At 39.5% G+C, this 23,248-nt stretch overlaps 1 protein-coding gene across 6 annotated transcripts in view; it reads left to right on the top strand.

The window, feature by feature from the left end:
- The window catches only part of LOC128868755 (semaphorin-2A), a 219,877-nt gene that overhangs the window by 33,484 nt on the left and 163,145 nt on the right, over positions 1-23,248 (top strand). For all 6 annotated transcript variants that reach the window (XM_054111224.1, XM_054111221.1, XM_054111219.1 and 3 more), the window contains exon 3: positions 4,071-4,124. In XM_054111224.1, coding sequence (XP_053967199.1) covers positions 4,071-4,124 — 54 coding nt within the window. The remainder of the gene's footprint in view (positions 1-4,070; positions 4,125-23,248) is intronic.

The following is a 23,248-nucleotide window of genomic DNA, read 5'->3' as shown; positions in this document are numbered from 1 at the left end:
GAAATAAGCTTTCTAAATTCACTTTCATTTGGCCTCCATACTGCATTATTTCCGTTATTTATTATAAATTTTTCAATTAGAGAATTTCTCTTTTAAGAAATATTTTCGAAATTAAGAATTTTCAAATCTCTCGTTTGACTCCCAAATTTTTATATTTCGGTTCATCAATTTTCTTAAACTTAATTTGTCAAACAGATGGCAACACTCTTAAATCATATTTACTTATAGTCCCATTCTGTATTATTTGAGTTATTTGTTAATTATTTATTATTAATTATTTCATTTATAAAATTTGATTTTTCAAACATGTGGCAACCTCTTTCAGAAATATTTTTGAAATTAAGACTTTTCAAATTTCTCTCTGTTACGTCCATATTGTTATGTTTCAGTTCTTTTCATAACTTTACTTGAACTTAATTTTTCGAACATATGGCAACGCTCTAATATTTTCGAAACTAAGCCCTTTTAAATCTTTTACGTTTGCCGCCATATAATATTTGAATGAACATATTGAAAAAAATCTAGATAAAATTTTACGGTAATCCTCTTAGTCGTTTTTGCGTGGCCACTGTTAGAAAAACCCTTTTCTATCAATTTTCATGTTTCACCGACTGTGAGGTTTTGAACCCGAGTAGGTAGTAGTGAAAGTAGAGATAATCATGTCGAAAAGTAGAGATATAAAAATCTGCAGCTACAGAAAAAATTTCATCAGTATTATATGCATAAATATTACATAAATATAAAAAAATAGGCATAATGAGGGAAATGGTTCATCAAAGTAGTTCGTAATTTATTTTATATGGCTTTGAAAAAGAGGTTTAAAGTGCTTTGATGCTCTAGAGCAAATATTAAAGTTAGTTTCGGCCGATCGATGTCAAACTACGCAGCTCGCATTTTGTCACCGATCACTCCCAGAACACAGCTGATGAAATTACAGACATGTCAGCTGGACCTCCTCTAACGCTATGCCTAGCAATGAGGCATGAGTACTATTCTATTTAAGGAGTAGGCTCAACCCTAAATTGAAACAGAACCGTTTTCCAGACACATCAGTAGACATTTCCTTGAACTCGCTGATGAAATCCAGGAATACATTTAAAAACCACTGTACCAGCTCGAATAACGAAAGGTCTTCAACGCCCAGTTTCACCAACTCTCGTTCCATGAGTGCTATGATAGTGCACAATAGATCCCAAGCCGACAGAGGAACTCAAATAAGCAGAACGTTCTACCGCGATAGCTGAATGGTAATCAAAATAAAATCAGTCGCCAAGAGGCCAATGGTCACATAAGTTGATACCACAGATTAAGGGGTGGATCTGTTGCAAACACGGAGACTTTGATTTTTTCCTGACTCAGCTTTTAAGTAGATACGGATGCTTCCGAAATGATCTGCATCGCCTAGATTGGCTCGTAGTTCTTAGTGCGCAGAATGCTTGAATGAAGAGGAGACTGCTAAATTTGTGGCCTTTTATTGCAGCAGGTTCGCTAAAGAACGCGAGGACCTAGCAAACAAAACTGCTGTGTTTCTAACGCCCAATAATCTTAGCTCACAAATGCTTAAGTCGGCTGAAAAGTAGGGGACGGTGCAAGCTTTTGAAAAACTTATTATCGCAACACGGACTAGAAGTGAAGAAATGATGCTAGACGAACGCAGCAGCAAAAACAACTGCCGCATTGATAAAATGCTAGCAATAAAACAGCAAATAAATGTAACTGACCAATGGGCTCGTTGCTTTCTACGACCCCACGACGTAATTACCAAAACGGTACCTCTATAGAATGAAGCGTCGGACTTGAGATGTTTTTAGGGGCGTTAAAGTCCCACACTGTCTTAGGCTTTCGATGGCTTTAACACCTCGTAAAAAAACAGGACAAATAGGACTTCTATTGCAGACGAAGTAGCCTCACATTTCACTGCCTCGTTTTCACCCTGGATACTGCAGCTGACCAAATTCTTACTTATACACATAAGACTCAAGCATATTCAATCTAAGTACTACAGGTGAAGGAAGTTTGCTTGAAATTAATCAGCTCTTCACTTGTCTCTTCAAGTCGATTGATTGAAGATGCCTCTCCGTTTTGTTCGGCCCCTTTGAAACTTAGTGCTTCTTGGGCTCAACGTTGCATGGCACCGTTGAGAAACATTATTTTTAAATGGAATGGTATTCCACAGCAATAAAAATAAATGTTATTACAAATACATCTGGAAGAAGTGCCACGTAAAAAAACTCTTTAAAGGCAATGTTTCATCGCAGATATCGTAAATGAGGCGATATAGTTTGGATAAAATTTTTGTGCAGGAAAAATTTGGATTTATATTATCTCCACTAAATTGGGACATCTTTCACAAATGCCTTTTGGTGCTAAGTTAATAATGGAAATCATCCTCGATAAACTCGCATTCCCAAAAGACTTTTAAGAGACTGTAAAAAAGAGAGGCAACCATCGAAGCACAAGCGTAAGTAGTTCTTGCAAAGTATTCACAATTAACTGGCAGCAGGGTGAGTAAGAGTTACTCCATGATAACATATACATACATACATATACATATATTATATAATATGTAATCACATAAAAGTCCCAAGAAAACGTGCGACATATGCTGATGTGTCTGCGTACCTGACAAAAATTTATAAAATGCCAATAATACAAATGTCAACAATTAAAACCCACTGACACGTTTTCATTTCGTGAGCATCTCCCTCATTCCCCAGCACACACCGCAGTACCCCAACAATGATAACTGCAGCTCAGTGCTTCCAAAACGCTCGCAGAGTTCCTTGTGAAAGGAAACACAATGACAATGACTGCCCGAAAAGGAGTATCCGGATGCTACACGCGCCCATTTATTGGATGCTTTCGCATGAAAATGCGTGCCAAATTGTTGGGGATGTGATGTCGGCGGCTATTGGAAAGAAGGGGACACGGCACCATTTATGCTGGTGCTTGTGTAAGTTGGTCGATGAAAGCACGCTATAGCCATATATTGACTGCCCAACAACGTGATTGTATGCTCAATGAAGCGATCACAGACCACCGGTCAGCAGATGATGGGACGTTGCCAAACGGAGCGGAGGTGTGTGTGATTCAGCCCGTATTGACATGCGGCGAAAAAAAGGACACACACGTAAACTTACGCCAACTAAATGTCAACGTAAAACGAATGTTAACATACGACTATATAATACCGAATGTATTGACCGTGTCATGTCAACGCAGAATATTGATGGGTTGCCGATAATGTGCAAGGCGAAGTCACCATAAGCGAACAGACATGCGAACGGTGCCACTGAATTACTTGAGCACTCAAAATGGAAGAAAACTTCACAGCGGTGCGGAAGAAAGCCAGTTGGTTGGTGTCCTATTTTGTGCCGCAACACAAACCAATAGTGGCGTTAGTCCGTGTTTTCAACAAGGATGTGACAGCAAAGCGCACGCAGTTGTTCACTCACACACACGCGCACAGCACACCGTGTATGTATGTGTGTATGTGCTTGTATGCCGGCGTTCACACGGAATATGTGTCACTATGCTGATGGCTTACGAATATGGTGTAAATAATGCCTTTTATTGACTCATTCACACATGCACAGCTGCACTTGTGCGCCGACACAGGCAACACCACGCGCCCACCAATTGCCGTTTCGTATTTCGCTAGGTGCTCAAAGTGATAATGGTGACATTGGCTGTGGATGGTTGGATGTTGCTGCTGCTGTGCTCAACTATGTGTCGATGGATCTGGGCACAGCAGTTTGTTCGCATTTCCTACATGTTTTCATTGAGTGGTTAGGTAGTGGTGTGGCCATGGTTAGGGGTGGCCATTCCATGGTCGTTCGTTACGCCCATTTCATGTTGTTCTCAAGATTGCCGAGGCATGCTCAAGTCAGCCATTTGGGGGCGGGGGTTGTATGCTACTTGTAAATATACTCGTGCGACAACTTTTTAGCACCATTTTATTATCCACTAACAATAAGTATCGAGTGTTAACTACTAAAGATTGTTTACACGTTTCCATTTCCGTAGTCCATATTAATTTGTGTCTTTTCTGTATTGTTTTTCTCTTGCAGGTGAGTTCGTAAAACTTTTGCCCGTGCGTGTTAAAGATGAGGTCATGGAAAAGTGTAAGTTTTCAGTGTGTTACTAGACGAGCTGATGGTTAAATTTTACTAACTCTAATAGAGCAGCAAATTACATTTATTGGAATTCGTGGAATAACAGCACTAAATACGAAAAATCAGATCACATTTTGATTCAAAAAGTATTGTAATTTGTGTACAGGTCTTGTTATATTTATTTATTTATTTTATTTGAATAATCTGCAGTACGAATTACCTTACAAGATAGACAAAAATGTAAAGAAAAACAAGTCCAATTTGGCAACTTGAATATTAGCAATCAATAGAAATTCCTTATCAACTAACTAAATTTAAAATTTTTTCAAAATTAGATCTGTATAAGCGAAATCAAGCAGGCTGGATTTCGGTAGCGAATTATAGTCTCTAGGTGCGCGTGCAGTGGCTGCCTTACTCGCAAATTCAGGCTTAAAGTTTCCCTCCTAAAAAGTGTAAAAATTACTAAGTCTTATTTGTGGAACATTTACGATTTTCTGCTTAAGTAGACTTAGACAGTCGACGATGTCATTAACAACACGGAAAATAAACAAAAACAAAAAAAGGACTGCTCTTCTCTTCTCTAGAGATCGTAGGTTACTTAGCTTTAGCCGAGTTTATATTTATTGAATTGAGGCTCACACCCTTTTTTAGTATTTGGTCAAGCTTTTCCTCATGCTGTGTTGTGTGTCTTGATTTTGTTCCACAAATGAAGGGACCTGCAGCCCAACTCCTAACGTCAAATGGTTGTTTTTTTTATGAGCAGCTTTTTCATGGCAGAAATACATTCGGAGTTTGACAAAGCTCCTGCCGCCAAACGTCTGCAGAGGGGCGACTGCTATTAGAGAAAAATGTTTTTCTTTCAATTCGGTGATTCATACATTGAGATCCCAACCTGTGCACTTCTGAATGGTAGTGACGCACCAACCCACACCCAACCGAGTAAGAAATTAAACAACCATACAAATTATGAACAGTCAACAAGTTTTTGTTAAGTACTTTTCGTCAATTAATTTAAAAAATGTATCACTGCGGACATCATACTTGTAGTCTCCTTAGACCTAAGACCAAACGCTCTCAGCCCACTTCTATGTTTACTCGAACTGGTGCACTGCCTAGCGAAATTGGCGCTACTTCAAATTACCATGTACGTGAGCCCTTTTGTGAATCCACCAAGCTCCACATAAAGAAAGTCATAAAATACTGGGAAGATAGGGGAATTCACACGTCACTGGATAGAGACTCCAGGATAGTGGCAGGCCAAACAGTTTATCAAAGAGGTTCCTAAACCTGGATATTAAGTGCTTGCGAACTCTCACTGGATGCTATATGGGACATTGAAGTCTTCATTAGCTTTTCAGCATACTAATGTCCGGTTTCAACAAACAATTTTAAATTTAATATACAAGACTGTTAAAATTCAAAGTAGCGACGTTTCATATTAAAATTGTACAACTTTTAAATCTTAACTTGCTAAACTTTAAAATTTATTGGCGAAATCGGGCATAAGACTAATAGAAACAAGCGTCTGAAGTGAAGCCAAGTCCTCTCTAACTGATCTTTCCAACGCAGATGAGGGCTTCTTCTTCCTCAGCTAGAACCGCACCCAATACTTCAAACTAAAGTTTGTTACTTTAAAATACGTGAGTTCAATATTAAACGATAGACGAGAGATGCTATACCAAACTATTTAACTGTTAACATCGGCTTGAAGTTTCCGCATACAGAAGAAAGTTAGCTGTAGAAAAGCATTTGCCAATATCATTGATAAATAAAACAGAAAGCAAAGGATCCAAAATACTCTTCTGAGGTACATCAAAAGATGCTGAAAAGAGGTGCAGACAAGACACCATCAACAGGACTTAAGGAGTGTCTTTTAATAAAGTAAGATTGCAGCCAATCTATAAGTAGAAAAATGGAATGAAAGCCCCGATATATAAATCAATCTAACAAAATAAAGGGCTTCCCAATAAGAGGTGTTATTTGATATTCAGAGAAAAATGCTATTTTTTAATATAATATAAATGATCTGATGTTCATTTCATTATAAAGCGGAAAGTAGGTCGTTAATAGTAGAAAATAACATCAGTCAAATGACCAACACGACCACGCTTACAGGACAATATCCTTTTCGTGAAATTTTCCATAACCGAATTGCAAAGTGGCTGCTCTATGTCCTCGATAGCCTCACGAATTCCATCTGTAAGGTCTTGAGTCGACTCTGGGCTGTTGGCGTAGACCTTCCCTTTCACGTGGACCCAAAGAAAAAAGTCACAAGGTGTTAAATCACAAGATCTCGGTGGCCAATTGAGATCACCTCTTCGAGAGATAACACGGTCCGGAAACTTTTCCCGTAAAAGATCAATGGTTTTGTTGCTTGTGTGGCACGTGGCGCCGTCTTGCTGAAAATAAACGTTGTCCAGATCAATACCATCCAATACCGGCCATAAAAATCGTTAATCATCTCTCGATAGCGCAATTCATTCACCTGTAACACCTGTTATTGGAAACGCTTTAGTATGGGATACTCTGTCGAACGCTTTGGGGAAATCTGTATAGATACAGTCGACTTGTTGCCCTGCTGAGAAAGCGGCAATACAGTATTCACAGAAAACGGGAAAATGTGGACTTACCTGTAACAAAACCATGCCGGTATGGTGAGCAGTAAGAGAAGCCCAGTCAGTGTAGAGTATATCACCGGTCGTCTTCGTCAGGCTCATCTAAAGGTAGGCCCAGGAAATATGCTGTTTCGACAGGTTGGGTCCAGAGGGATAGGGGAGTTAGATGAGTGGGTTTTAAAGGGCATGTGAAATGGTGATTAGAGCCTTCACTTGCCGGACATAAGTTAGCAGTTTGTTATGCTCCTTGACAGGTAGCATATTGGCGTCGTTGGCGAATGGCAGTGTTTTGGCATGTCTGAAGCTTTATCCACTACGTGTCACTAGTTCCAGGCGCCCAGGCGCAGCATAGTTTAGAACCGGCCGCCCAATTGCCTTAAATGTCGATAGCAACAATTCTTTGTCTTTGCCCCAAGTGCTGCCGGCAAGCGATTTGAGGACCTTGTTGTGATTTTGGACTTTAGTGGCAATTGCGGTTGTGTGCGCAGAGAAGGAGAGCAAACTGTCGAAGGTTACACCCAACATTTTGGGATTGTTTACCGTCGGAATTGGCGTGTCATCAACTTTTACCTTGAGAGGCAGTTTGACCTCCTTTATCCAGGTGGTAAAGAGGGTCGCCGTGGACTTAGTGGGGGAAAGTTGGATATTCCTCGCAGTGAAAAAGAGAGAAAGGTCGGTGAGGTAGTTGTTCACTTTGGAGCACTGGCCATCGATGTCATTGCCCGACGCCATTATCGTGCAGTCGTCAGCGTAAGTTACCAGGGAGACCCCCCTCCGGTGGCTAGGGGAGTTTCAAGATGTAGAAGCTCAACAGCAAGTTTAAAAGGACACCACCCTGCGGAACACCTTGCCTAATCTTCCTCTCTTTAGATGTATGGTCACGAAAAATCACTGACGACCGCTCAGATAGTTGGCGGACCACCTCTTCAGCCCTGGCAGGAGTATCGACTGATAAGTGTCATCTAGTAGCGTGGAATGGCTGACTGCGTCGAAAGCCTTTTTCAGGTCCAACTCTCGCCTTTTTGGGTGTTTGGCCGGGCGCCTCCTCCTATTTGTGGTATGCGTCTTGCTGTTGTTCCACAAATGGAGGGACCTAATGTTTTAAGCCGACTCTGAACGCCAATGATTTTTATGAGGATCTGTTTCATGGCAGAAATACACTCAGAGGCTTGCCTCTGCCTGCCGAGGGGCGACCAATATTAGAAAGAAGACTTTTCCTATTGTTCGATGCTCATGCATAGAGATTCGAACCTACGCACTCCCGAGTGGTAGTCACTCACGAGCCCATTTGGCTACGGCGGCTGCCGGCTTAAAAAGAAAGGCGAACAATGTGGGTCGTGCGGTCAATGAGGGCAAACCAAAGTACCTGCTGTCAACACACAAGGAGTCTTGGCGTCTTGGACAATATTTCAGTGTTGATAAGTAACAATTCAAAGTTATGAAGGACTTTGTTTAACTTGCAGCCACCATTAACAAGAGAAATCACGTCTGCCAGGAGATCAAATGGAAAATAACTCTTGCCCACAGGAGTTGAGAACTAGGGCTCTCTTTCGAAGGACCTAACTGACACCACAAAATGCTCATCATTCCCGTCCTGCTATATGGCGCAGAAGACGATGAAGGACGATGAGAAAGGGAGCCGTTGGGAGGAAAATTCTGCGTGAGATATTTGGTTCCCTCCGTGTTGCTGGCGAAAAGCGCGCACGATGGAACAGCCAGCTGTTTGAGCTATATAGAGATATGGACATAAGCGTGTAAAAATGGAACGGATATACTGCCTTTGTCATGTCACCCATATGAAAGAAAACGCTTCAGCAAAGCGAATCTATGGCACGGTACGCCGACAAGGAAGTCGAGGAATAGAAAGACCATATCTGCGTTGGAAAGACCACATCTCTGTTGGAAAGACCAAGGGCTACAGGTCAGTGGTAGGACAGAAAAAATTTGCGCGCTATTACGGATTAAGCCAAAACTGACATGCTCGATTGTGGCGCCACATAAGTAAGTAAGCAAGTATGTAAAATTGAAAATTGTATTGTATATGAAACTCATATCAAACTCATAGCGGTGCAAGAGCTAACGGGAAGTCTCGCAACAGATTCAAATTGGTAAAAACCGTCAGAACGATTATGCAGCGCCCGCAAGTATGCTTCGCATTTGAACTCTTTGGTAGCGACAATTTCACGCATCAACTCGCCACTAACAGACTCACCGCTTTTCACCTTTTCCCTGTTATTATACACCGGTTATTTCGCTGCCACTTAATAGATTGCATAAATTTCGCGGTGTTAAACGATTTCGTAATAAATTATGAGGGCACTGCCCAAAAGTGGCTGCGAAGTGGGTTTTGCTAGCAGAAACTTGCTTTCTATTCGTTAAAACAAAAAGGTGACGCGCACAGTGGGAAGTGTGTCGAGAACTTTTTTCTTTTTTGTTTTTGCTCTGAACGTTTAAGCCGCTCAAAAGGTTTCCGAGTTAATGCAACTATGCAGCTGAATTATCAGCACGAAACTTTTCGCTGCCTGCCATGTATATGCGCCTGACAGTAGGCAACCCCTTCATTCATGTGCTTACGAATTATACTCACCCGCTTACTTTGAAATTTTGCAATTTTGTGCAACACTTTTGCAATTTTTAAACTTTTGCTCTTTCACCACTTTCTACTACAATCTTGCGTTGGCACTTTGACTTCTCCTACAGACGAATGCTGCTGCTGCTGCTGCTGCTGCAGCTTCATTTAAACTTTTTAAGCGCACAGAACTCATCTCACGCACAATAAAAAATAAGTTTACAAAATACTAAAGAACAACGAATAATAGTAAAGTACAAAACACAAAAAAAAAAAACTAAAAAAGCTAAATAAAAAAACAATAATCGCTTGGAAATAATGAAAGATATAACTAAGTTTTGCCATAAGTCGCAAAATCGGCGAATACCTGTAACTTTCAAAAGTTCGAGAGACTTGCGCTGATGGTGGCGCAAGTTTGGCTCAAATCCAAGTGTATTTGTATTAGTGGCGCTAAAAGTTGAGCTTTAATGCATGTGCAGTTATGGCTTTACCTTCATGTCGTCTACTTCATTACGTCCACCTGATGCTGAGAATTGCAACAAATTGCAGGTGAATTGCTGATAAAATGTTGCTTGGCCACCTCCTCTAATATGCCTCTGTGCGTGTGTGTGTGTGCTTGCACCAATGATCATTCGGCCATTACTATTTCAAATGGAAATCTATTTTCTACTAAGTTAGGTCTGCAGTGGCGCTTTCCTTGTTTCGAACTACTTTTCTTATAGCGAAATTGCGTGCTGCCAGTACTTTTTTGTGTGCGAAATTTATGAGCTTTCGCACAAAGTTCAGATGACATTTATGCCAAGAAAATTGGAAATTAAATTCAAATTGAAAGTTTGGGACTTGTAACTGCATTTGAGGTGATATTGGAAGTAATAAAAATGTATAATGTGTGGGAATGCTGATATCAATGCCAGAATACAATAGTTGAATCGTCGTGGATATGCCTTGGAAATATTGTAAAAAAAAAATTTTAAAAATTAAAAATTTTTGTCAATAATATTTGAAAGGCAACAAAGACACGCTGAACCCCGGAACAGATGAGTGGGATTTGGCGGTGCTTTCGCTGACGGTTACCATAGGTAGAAGAGTTTCCCAAGCAAATTATAAGCAACTTTTCTTTCCGAAATTATTATTATTTTTTTAATTCCAAGTATTTCTGAAAATCTTATGCACAGTGTCATTTGGCTCACATCAAAATTATATTGGCTAGGTGATAGCAAATTACTTAAAAAAAGAGCGCGTTGAGCGTAGTACACATAAAAGAAGTGAAACTTTCACGGCAGACAAAGAAAGAGAGAGAGAATGAGAGATAGAGAGAGAGAGAACGAATGACTATATATCTAAATAAATTCACAACATTTGAAGAGAATACAAATAGACAAAATTTACAAAACACGGAGAAGGGTCGACCGGTGTAGGTAAACGCCGGACACAAACCGTGGCAACAACGCGCACTGCTCCGACTGTTTATCACCCGCACAAACGCAGCGATTCCAGGACCGCAGCAACGGCACAAATTACCGCAAGGCAATACCAATAAATCCGACGCCGGAATGGATATCAGTTTATAGTACGCACAAGCACTAGCCAGGGAACGGAAATAAGCGCCAAAAAGTAGGCACAGAAAAAACGCCAAGAAAATTGGGACTAAAAAACACCAAAACAGTAGGCACCAAGGAAATACAACACCAAAAAGTAGGCAACAAAAATATATTTCCTCCAAGTTTGCACCAACAAACAAGCGCCAAAAAGCAGGCAGCGTTATTTCTCACTGGAAATTAGCAACCACAAGGAAAAACTCAGGAAAAATAGCCTAAAGTGTATCTAAGATATATATAAGGTATAGCTCTCTCTCTCTCTCCTTTTCCTCTATGTTATATCTTTTTTCTCTCTCGCGGAACGAAAATGCCCAAAACGTTGCATGGCCTTGAAATTTTACTCACCATTCTCGCCTAAGAAGTTTCACTTCAAAAAATTGTGCCGACAGACGGCGTTTATTCTGGTCCGTTTCTGTAAAAGTATAGAATATACTCGTATTGTGTTGGGGAAAAGGATATCCATTATTTTCTCGGTAGATGTAGTGATCGATATTACGTAAAGTATCGATAAAACAATTCAAAGTTTATGCTATCAAAGTGACGTCTCACGCTAAAAAAATCCTTTGCTGTGTTTTCTTCCTTCCATTCAGTTTTGAGTTACAGGGTGGAAATCATCAAAGTCAACTAAGAGAAAATTCGGTACATTTGACTGATTTTCATGGATAAACGCGAAAATGCAAGCCAGACCGCCAAAATTGTGAATGGTGTTTATGGTGCCGATACTGGAACAGCTAATGTCGTGCCGTTCAGGCATTTTTTATGTTATGTTTATAATATCGAAAATGTCGCTAAAATCACAGGAATAGTCAAAATTTTCGGGCAAATTGGTAGACGTAGCATCGCTCAGGAGCTAAAGATCTAAAATGAAACAGTTTGAAACCAATAACGGATTTCCTTTCCCTCAAACTAATATATCGCAAACCCTCGTCAAAAGAGTCTAAGCGGTGGTCTCAATTTGGTGCTGATATATGGAATTTAGCTTTTATACGGACGGTTTTAAAATGACTAGTGGAGCAGGTGATGGGATATACTGTCGATAGTCCAAAGGAAGTCGTATAAGTTTCCAAATCACTGTAGGGTAGCAGCCAGAAATTTTCGCAGCTGAAAAGGCAGCAGGCCTTACCTGTGAAACTACTGGGACCAACTCCAAAGCTGCATAGGTAGTCAAGCAGTGATTAAACAATTAGTCGTTTAGTATAAAGTCCAAGATCGTTCTGGGAATATCACACAGTTTCGGCCACCGTAGCCGAATGGGTTGGTGCGTGACTACCATTCGGAATTCAGAGATCATTTTGATCTTTCACACAGTTTGATGAATTGGAAGATATCTCAGCAGTTGCTTGGAAATATCTCCTTAAATTTGTATTAGAAACAGGCACCATGCAGGTGAACTATTTTAAATCGCATAACTAATGAACTCCATCTGGTAACGCTGTGGACCGAACTGGTCTATACATGACTGCAAGTCAGCCAGTTCAGCCTAACCTCTTCGCCAGTATCAATAAAGATTCTGTGGAAATGTGATTCATTACTTTTTTTATACAGCAAAAAACTCTCCTCATGTAAACTCTCCTTAAGGAGAGTAATACCTTATAAAGGTGATATACTGGATAGCTGTGTTAAATATTTTAATGTCATTATAACTTCATAATTGGTTTTTTTCATTTTTTTTTGTTTTTGTAACCAGATTTATGTACCTATATTTACATATACATCCTTGACTACGCAATCTCATAAGCAGGTAACCGTGTGATGTCTCACTTAATTCATGAGCTACTGTTAATAGCTATGCCTGTGATGCCGCAATACAGCCTGAATGTGAATAAAAGTCATGAGTGGATTTGCTATGCTATCAACCTACAACTGGCAAATTGCAGACATGAAATGTTAAAGTAATCAAAATATATGAGATCTTATTAGCTTTTACGATATTACAGTCAGTTATGAGCGGTGAGTATTGAACATGCGAAGATGAAGATGCCGCAAAGAGGCCAACCGTCTGGCGAACACACACACACAGGCGCACAGTTACTTGCTGAAGATACTGGAAATGCAATTTTTAAGCTCCTACGGAAGCATGCGAGCACTCACTTTGCCAAGTATCTGCATTGTGGCCAATGAATAATGCATAATGTATAAAATTTGAGCTGAAGTAACCCAGTAGGCAATTGGGTTAGTGGTAAGCTACCACGGCAACTAGTGTGAGTCGCAAACCAAACTAGACGGACAACTGTTTTTTGCCCCCATACAACTGGTACTTTTTACGTGGTGATGTACTACGTGATGTAGGACGTCAAATTTCAATCAGAAATGTACTAATCTCATACCAGTTCAAAATAAACCAAATACGAACCACTAACTTGGGTTTAAAAAGAGGGATTAAAAATAAGATAAGTTCAATAATACTCAATAAACATCTTTTTATTAATTATACTTTAAAATATTACACATTTTTATTTAACAGCCTTAGATTTTATTGATAGGAAGGGGAAATAAATACATAAACCTTTCAAAATTGTTATTATTCCAATTATTAAAAAACAAAAACAATTTTTATTAGAACTTTTCAAAACTAAAAGATTTCGAGTACAGTATTTTTTTTCAATAATATTATATTAAAACGTTTTTGTTGGCCAGACGTATTTTTAATTAATAGCATGCTTAACCCTTTCGGTACGGAAAGCCGCTAACGGAAATACAAATTATTTTATATGTTTAATAGATGCCATGGATGAAATAAAAATCTTTTGTCCCATCAAAATTGTATTCGGTTAAAAAGGGGCGGTGGGAGGGGCTGGGACATATATGTCCCCTCAGTATTTTTATGGACGCATTTGTCTCGTTTAGTATTTTATGATCCAATATCGTTTTATATAAAAGTTTGTTTTATTATGAATTCAACATATATTTAGTTTCAGTAAAGTGAAAAGAAGAAAACAATGAGCAAGTAATACAGTATAAAAAAATTGGTTTTTACTTATGGTAAGGAGCAAACAAGAACACTGATGGGACACATACGTCCCACCAGGATAAAAATGCCAGTAATTTTTTATATAACACAAAAACTTTTACTTACTTACCTCAATATAATAATAGAGCACTAGCGCAATAAATAAATATATTTTCAGTAAACTTTGAAGAAACCACGAAAAATCACAAAAAAACCTACCACTTGCAAAATTCGCGTCCACTTTTGCGTTTGTTTTTTGACTAATGAACACGTGTTTACCATTTAACTTCAAATAACGGAAGGAAATACCGTTAAGAATGGCATTAACTACGAAATGGGATAAAGTCCATTAAATTCGCTTAATTTCCAGGCTAGGTATCTTCAAACATGTGCCGGGACATATAAGTCCCGTTCGGACCGAAAGGGTTAATACAAGGTGGCGCAAAATTAATCATCCATTTTTTTTGTTTAATAACTTTTTTCCAAAATAAAATAATAGTTTATTTTGTGTGATGAAAGTCACTATTTTGCTCAGCTGTCTAGTTCACAAGTGTCAGATATGATTGACGTAAGCGATTAGGGGTGGTCAGTTGTCTGAAAAAATTATGATTTTCAATAACTTTTTTTTTGCTAGTCAATTGCTTTATTTTACAAAAATTTAAACGTAGCATTAATACATAATTTTTCGACTTGACTTTAGCAAAATTTCAACAACAAAAATTAGCAATTGTAAAAGTTATCGCTGTTTGTGTGGAACCCGTTTCTCCAGAAGTCCCTTGCGGTGGTCATCACAAGTCCTTGGAGATTTATCTAAAATTAATTGGAGACAAGATACTGGGTTGCCCATATTCGACGGACCCATGTGTTTTTTGTTTGTAAATCTTTGGGCCCATTCCAATCGACGAGGCTTGTCCGCAGGTAACAATCTTTGCGTCAATTGAATCTTATATGGGAATAAATGCAAATCAATGCGGATAATTCGTTGTAAAGTGGTCCGAGCAATGCCCAACTGCTGAGAATGGTGATTTTGGGATGTCCTTCGCGACGCCTTGGTCGGTTTTGATTTGGCCTCTTTGGATTAGAAAGAGCATCACCAGTCGAAAACGTTTCGCACAAACGTTTAATGGTGTTCTTAAAAGGCGCACTTTTCACATTATTTAATTTTTTACACGCACGTTGAGTTTTCACAATTCACTTCTTTTGTTGAATGTAAATTTCAACAATTTGGAGCGCTCGCGTGGCGCGTACTGTTCCATGCTAAAAATCTGCTTGGACTGACGCTTCCAGCGCGGTATAAAATTAAGCGATCTGACGTCTCTGTCAAAAGATACAGGGTTGCCAGATGGGTCCGTCGAATATGCGCAACCCTGTAAATTAGTTTTATTAATAGATAATTTTGTGCCTGATCGAAGCCTTTTTTTTCAAAATTAACAGGCCTCAGGAAATATTTTTCAGATTTTGGGGGAAAAAACCGAGAATTAATTGTTTAAAAAAATCGAAATTTTGAAAAAAGATCCTTTGACTAGGCATGAGTTTTTTATGTTTTTCAAAAGCAGTATACATTTTATTGAAATCTACAAAGCGGTTTTTAAGTTACACTGATCACCAGTTCAAAAACATAGTTTTGAGAGAAGTGCATTTAAAGTTTTGCTATCGAGCGCCCTTTGTTAATTGTTGCATAACTCGAAAAGTATTTGTCGGATTCACTTCAAATTTTCACTCAATATTTTTAAGATATTGTACTTTAAGAAAATGCAAAAAACCAAAATCAAATTTTTTTTGAAAATTCCCACTACCTCTAGCCCCGTGAAAAGTCATTTATACATTTTCCAATAGGTGACTAATTTTGCTCCAACTTGATGATGTGCTCTTTTGATTGGTTTACCCAACTAAAAGTTCATTAAAACGTTGAAGTCAAATAAAATAGGCAGGAATAAGCTATTCTGCAATTCTTGCATATTTGGTCCTTTTCGGACTAGTTCAATTTTAGCAGGAATTCCTAGTTGGCACTCACACCACCACCATCACTTACTTGGCTATTTCACTTGCTACTGTGCGCTTTTGCAAATCAGAATGTGTATGTGTGTGTGTGTGTGTTAAGCGCCTATTAGTGCATTCCTCACATCTGCATACTTGATTCACTGGCAGCACTTAAGCACTTCCGTTATGTGTACGCACACTAACTCACCTAGTTACGACGTACTTATTATGAAGAATGAATGATTTTGGATATTTCATTAAAATATTTCGATTGAATTAAAATTTAAAATACCCCCGCTTTGAAAATTATATAACCGCAATAAATATTTATGCACAAAACACCAATACATACATACGAGTATGTATGTAAGCGAGAATTTGTGTGCAACTTACAAAGTGTTTGTGGGCAAAATAATGAGCGGCATGGCATTTTAGTATGCAGATAAGAAAACGGAAGTAGTTTGCATGCGAAACTGTTGCTCAGCTATGGTTATTAATTATTTAGTTCACTTAGTCAGTTGTGCTTTAGTATTGCGCTTGATAAGAAATTAAGTAACATCTAGTGATGATTTCAACATGAAGTGCCTATGTATATTTTGTGGGTTTTGATTATCGCAAAGCGTGTGGAAATATTATATGTGAATTGCTACTGGCATATCTTAGTCTGTACGATGCTAAAAGCGGCAGAAAATGGGATCAATATGTTTACCCTGATTCTAAAGGATCTCTCGACTAATCAGGAAGGCAGATGACGAATTGACAATGGCCTCCATTGTTTTCTTCTTTGAACACCGTACCACATTTCAGTTCTAGAAGAGTTTACAGTGGTTTTCTATTTTGAATCTGAACGACCGTTTTTTTTTTTTTTTTTTTTTTTTGTCGGCACAACTAGCAAGAGCAGCACTCAGATATTAATTAAGTCCATTGTATTCTCTTTTAATTTTCTTTAAATCTACCCGATCTCCGAATAAATCTAAGTAGATCTTGTGGTACCGAGGAGCCAAGATGGTCGCTTCTTAACACATCAGTGGCAAAGACCTCAAACGGTATTCCAGCGAAAGCAGGGCAGACGCACATGAACGACCGCTACTGCCACTAAAATTCAAAGAATCCGTGTCAGTTTGGCAGGTTCTTGAAATTGAAATTTGAAAAAGACGCGCCAAGAAGCAACGAGTGAATATCAACTCCTAAACCAATCAATCTAAAAAGCTCACTATATTCAAAGTTATGGAAAGTAAAAAGGTAGGTACTCAAGGAGAGAAGCGACAGAGAGAAAGATATAGGATAGAATAGAGACACAAACAGAAATAGCTATCCTGTGAAAATTTTCCAGAACCTTTGGGAATACTAAAAATATCCTCCGGTTTAAGAGAAAAAAGTTATCCCTTCTCGTGACATCGGAACCCAAAATTCGTAACCTCGCTCTAGCAAAGGTATGACACTCTCAGAGAAAATGCTCTGTGCTCTCCAACTCCTCCAACAAATTTTACTCCTTCTTGTAACATCGGAACCCAAAATTCGCAACCTTGCTCTAGCAAAGGTAGGACACTCACAGAGAAAATGCTCAATGCTCTCCAATTCCTCCAACAAATCTTACTCTTTCTCGTAACATCGGAACCCAAAATTCGTAACCTCGCTCTAGCAAAGGTATGACACTCTCAGAGAAAATGCTCAATGCTCTCCAATTCCTCCAACAAATCTTACTCTTTCTCGTAACATCGGAACCCAAAATTCGTAACCTCGCTCTAGCAAAGGTAGGACACTCACAGAGAAAATGCTCAGTACTCTCCAACTCCTCTAAGCAAGATACGCAAATCGAGTACTCAATGATTCCAATGGTCGTCATATGCTGACCCCATTGGTTGTGCCATGTAATAATACCGACCATCAACCGAACGCCTTTTCTACCCAGTTTCAGAAGGAAGTTCGAGATTTTTCTGTTCGGGCTTGTCACAAAACACTTTGCAGTTCTACAGCGTTCTAGCGACTGGACCATCCGTCTTCTTCTTAATTGGCGCGATAATCGCCTACGCGATTTTGACCGAGTTTAACGAAGCGCGCCAGTCGTTTCTTTCTCATGCTAAACGACGCCAGTTAGACACACCAAGTAAAGCCAAGTCCTTCTCCACCTGATCTTTCCAACGCAGAGGAGGCCTTCCTCTTCCTCTCCTACCACTAGCTGGTACCGCATCGAATACTTTCAAAGCCGACGTGTTTGTATCCATTCGGACGCCATGACCCAGCCAGCATAGCCGCCGGAGCTTTATTCGTTGCGCTATGTCTATATCGTCGTAAAGCTCATACAGCTCATCGATCCAGCGCCTGCGATATTCGCCGTTGCCAACGTGCAAAAGTCCAAAAATCTTACGCAGAAACTGTCTCTTAAACACTCCAATCGTCGCTTCATCGGATGTTGTCATCGTCCAAGCTTCTGTGCCATACGTTAGGACGGGCATGATGAGAGCCTTGTGGGGTGTTACTTTTGTTCGTCGAGAGAGGACTTTACTGCTCAGCTGCCTACTTAGTCCAAAGTGGCATTTGTTGGCAAGAGAGATTCTACGTTGGATTTCCAGGCTACCATTGTTATCGGTGTTAATGATGGTTTCTAAATAAACGAAGTCCTTTACAACCTCGACATTATAACTGTCAACAGTGACGTGGGTGCCGATACACGAGTGTGCCGACTGACAGGAGGTACTTCGTTTTGACCTCGTTCACCACCAGACTGGACCATCGCTCTTTATGTAAATTGCATATATACATAATCGCTGATCCAATTTATGGTTCCTGATTCCGATTATGGGGTAGGGTACCTGTGGAGTGTCTGCTGATCCGCAGTTGGCCAATTCATTGGCAATTTCATTTCCCTGACCAACGCGATGTACTGGAACCCATATAAGTGCAACCTTATTCCGTCTTCCAAAAGAATTAAGCTTCTTCTCATATTATTGAACAATCTTTAAGGTTTTCTTTGCGGTCTTCAAGGCCTTCAGTGCAGCCTGACTGTCACTAAGGACTCCAATCTGTTTCCTGCCTCGTCTCCTCTCAAATATCCATTCTGCTACTTTCCAAATGGCAAAAATTTCCGTTTGGAAAGTAGTTGCGATTTCTCCAATATCGTAATGATACTTATTATTATCGTTAAAGTAACATCCGGCACCAAAACATATTTCATTCTTCCCTTTTCATCTTCGCTCAATTTTCAATATCTCTCAAATTTCTTTGAATGCACTCTGGATTACTCTACTTTGACGTCAAATTTTCTTCCGACGAAAACTATGGGCGTAAGAGCGTTCTTAGGTGCCAAAAACAGGGCAGATAACATCTTAAAGAGTTCGCTGTGTCCCGAGGTTTCATCTTCGAATGCAGAATTCTCTGAGAATCTCCAAAATTAGCGTACAACTTCTGAGCGTACTACCGGTGCACAAGAGCACCGTTCAACAATTTGTATGGAAACTGTAAAGAAAAAACCGCACGTGCTCTCAGCACTTTCTGTTTTAATGTCCACGCCTCGAAGGATGCACTTCAAATTTCAATTGAATAACTTCGTAGAGGACTTGGTGAGTAATGAGGTAGTCTGGCTGCAAGTACTGAAGGAAGGAATCTTCACCAGATCGTGATAGTTTAAGACACAATAAGAGCTCTAGTAATGGGAGCATTTCGAGCATAAAGAGATTTTGAGAAACCAACACAGAAAAATTCCGAACTACGAAGAGCTGTGGCCGGAATAATGAAGAAAATCCTCTCAAGAAGCACGGCAGAGTCAACAGCACTACAGATCTAATCGAGAAAGCAACGAGCTTCAGAGGTAGCACAAATTTTTTGGGTGTTTGGTCGAGCTCCTCCTCCTATTTGTGGCGTGCGTATTGTTCCTTCTATGTTGTACCACAAATGGAGGGGCCTACAGTTTTAACTCGACTCCAAACGGCAGATATGTTTTTAGGGCGCTCTTTCATGGCTAAAATACACTCGGTGATGTGCCATTGCCTGCCGAGGGGCGACCGCTATTAGAAAAAACTATTTTCTTCATTTTGTTGTTTCACGGAGATTCGAGCCTATGTTCTCTCCGAGTTCCGTATGGTAGTCACTCACCAACCCATTCGGCTACGGCGCCAGCTGAAAAGCGTAAATCACGCAATGCAAATCGTAAGAATACTTTCTGGATTCGTTCAATTCTAGCAGCATGGCACATGGCATGGCTTGCAGACCAAATGAAGGATGCATACCCAACTTTGGAATGTACGAACTGTGAGCCTCGCAACAAAACAGTTTTGACAGGAATTTAAAACTCATAACTCTCCACTTAGGTCATTTTTCAATGCCTTATCTGAAATTTCCGTCTCCATTCAAAAACCTTAGCACATCAGAAGCATCCACTTGGCCGAGTATTGCAAAATAATTATGAATTAGCATTCAAATGCTTGCAACTTGCAACTTACAGTTGCTTTATTGGCAGCAGGAAGTATTGAAATTCCGCACTTCTCTTGGCACAATCAACACTACGAATTGTCGGCATTATTAATTTAGTGGCTTGGATTTACATCGAAATTTAATTGACGTTCATTCATGCGCCTGACTTGGCCAAACGGCGGTGCAAGGCAAAGCAGCAGATAAGACAATAAAACAGTGCACAAGACAGAGCAGAGGAGTACTTTTGAGTGCTTTTGAGATTAGTGCCTAATGCGCTGCTGTAGACGAAGGAATGCATAGCGTAAGCTGCAAGCGCAGATGGCTACCTGTGAATGTGTGCGTAAATGTAAGTGTATAAATAAACTCTTATGTTATCAAATGCATTAGCACTGCACTTAGCTGATCTAATTTCATAACAGCAGCTACAATTAGTGTTCATAATTAGGCTTTCTCCTCTATGGTATTTTGATATCGAATTTGCATTTTTCCAACATTTGCCAGCTTTTGTTGTATACTTCTATATTGATTTTGTTATTGTAATAATAAATTAATAATAGCAATACTCAAAGTTTATTGCACTTATACGTACCTATTAAGTGTCTATAATTTCCGTTTCTGAGCTAATTTACGAATTCATACTAAATTCCATGCATTCCTGTATTTTCATTTAATATTCACTGGTAAACTTTATTCAATTTGTAAACCCTTATCAGGCTTGCTAGTTGAGCACTCGAATTAAGTCATGTCCCATATGTTATGCAATACTCGTATTTCCAAGTGGCCTTAAGCGTTTACAAGTGTGTGTGTATTTATATGAACGCATACACAGGGTGCGCAAGGCGCTTGAGGACAACTTGAGAGTGAGACTAATTAGCTTTTATTTTGAATAAAATTTAATGGAGGTTTACGAATTTTTGACACTTCATTAACTTTTTATTCGTTTGGGGAGAAATAAATCTATTATGTTGTTTTTTTTTCTTTGCTCAAATAGTTTCCAAAATGGTTTTATGGTCGATCTTTAGCTTGTAGGCAATGCTACGACTACTGATATGCCGGTCAATTTTGATTAATTCTGTGATTTTATCGAGATTTTCGACATTATCGAAATTTTCTTTAACATCAAAAGCGCCTGAACGGAAACGGCGAAACCAAAATTGCACATAATAACCTCCTGTATTATCGGCACCGTAAAAACCATTCACAATTTCAATGGCCTAACTTGCATTTTCGCCTTTAGCAAAGAAAAACTGGGAAAGGTACCGAATTTTTCCTTAGTTGACTGGGATTATTTACACCCTCTAACTCACAACTGAGAGGAACAAACAAAACTCAGCAAACGAACATTTCTTAGTGTGAAATGTTACCTTGACAACGTGCATTAACTCTTAATTGTTTGACCGATACTTTAAGAGACATCGACCACTAAAGCCATCTACCGAGAAAATAGTGGATTTCTTTTTCCCCAAAATAAGTTAAGTTTCAGGGTTAAGTTTCAAGGGCCGGTGTTGATTTTGAATAAAATACAATTTTTTTAAGAAATTCTAATTTCTCTTTATTATGATAATATTGGTATATTTCAATTCCTTACAAAACAAAATATCAGCCAAGTGGCCGCCGCGGCCTCGACGGCACACTTCCATCCGATGGTCCAAATTTTCGTTGAAGCTGAGGCATAATTGAGGTTCTATGCCGTTAATGTGCCAAATTATCTCATCCTTTAGCTCTTGAATTGTTGCTGGCTTATCGACGCACACCTTTTCTTTCAAATAACCCCAAGGAAAGGCGACCAACGGTGTTAAATCACATGATCTTGGCGGCCAATTGACATCGCCGCGACGTGAGATTATTCGGCCATCAAATTTTTCGCGCAAAAGAGCCATTGCTACGTTAACTGTGTGGCAAGTGGCACCGTCCTGTTGAAACCACATATCGTCCACATCCATATCTTCCATAAAAAGTTCGTTATCAACTCACGATAGCAAACAATATTCTCAATAACTGCCTAGCATGCCCCATTTTGGTAAAAATAAGGCCCAATGATGCCGCCGGCCCATAAACCGCACCAAACAGCAACTCTTTGTGGGTGCGTTGGTTTTTCGGCAATCAGTCTTGGATTATCACTTGCCCAAATGCGGCAATTCTGCTTATTGACGTCTCCACTGAGGTGAAAATGTGCCTCATCGCTGAAGATGAATTTCTTCGATAATTGACCATTGCAAATCTCACCACCGCTCGATTATGTATCTTTCCATCGTTCAAAATGAGTTATTCTGAAATTGAAAAATATCAAATGAAATGTATGAAAAAACTTGACGTTTAGGTGTGGTTCGCATTCAGCATCGGCGCTTGAAATTTATCCTCCCTTTATATCTATAAAATCATTCAATATTGACCATAACGGTATAAGTTGCAGCCTTCACAGAAGAAATGTTGTGTTGAAGATGACTATTGGTTTCACGCTCAACCACATTCCATGCACAGTAACCCAAGTGATTAAGGTCTGGGGTGTTAGGTGGCCATAAGCTCGGTATTATGCGGTCATGCAAATTTTCAGCCAACCTATTATGTGTCGCCATCGCTTTTTGTGAAGGGGCAGACGCTTGCTGTATGGGCTGTCACCGCTTACATTGTCAATCTAGAGTTTGACTACTTTGGCCATAACCTCTATATATACAGCAGAATTCACTCGAAATCCAATTCATTGCCCATTTTTTCTCGAAGCATCCGAATTCTCTCGAAACTCACTTCATTCCCCATTGTTTCTCACAACATCTAAAGCCATAAGAGTGGCTGGAAACTACGTGTGCATGAAAACAGGGAACTCTGTAGGAATGGAACACAGCCATCTGCCATTTCTGCGGTTGGTATTTTGGTCTGTACCAAAACTTATTTCGTTAGAAAAAACCATAACATCTCACGCGTTTCAAGGAGTTAATTTGTTTAGAAGGTGTTTTTCTCGGATAACTCACTGTTCTCGTGTTTGCTGCGACATAAACTGTCTGCTGCGCACA

The sequence above is a fragment of the Anastrepha ludens genome, chromosome 6 (genome assembly GCF_028408465.1).
Source record: "Anastrepha ludens isolate Willacy chromosome 6, idAnaLude1.1, whole genome shotgun sequence".
NCBI lineage: Eukaryota > Metazoa > Arthropoda > Insecta > Diptera > Tephritidae > Anastrepha > Anastrepha ludens.
Note: the sequence above shows the minus strand (reverse complement) of the source record. Positions and strands in the feature narration are given on the sequence as shown.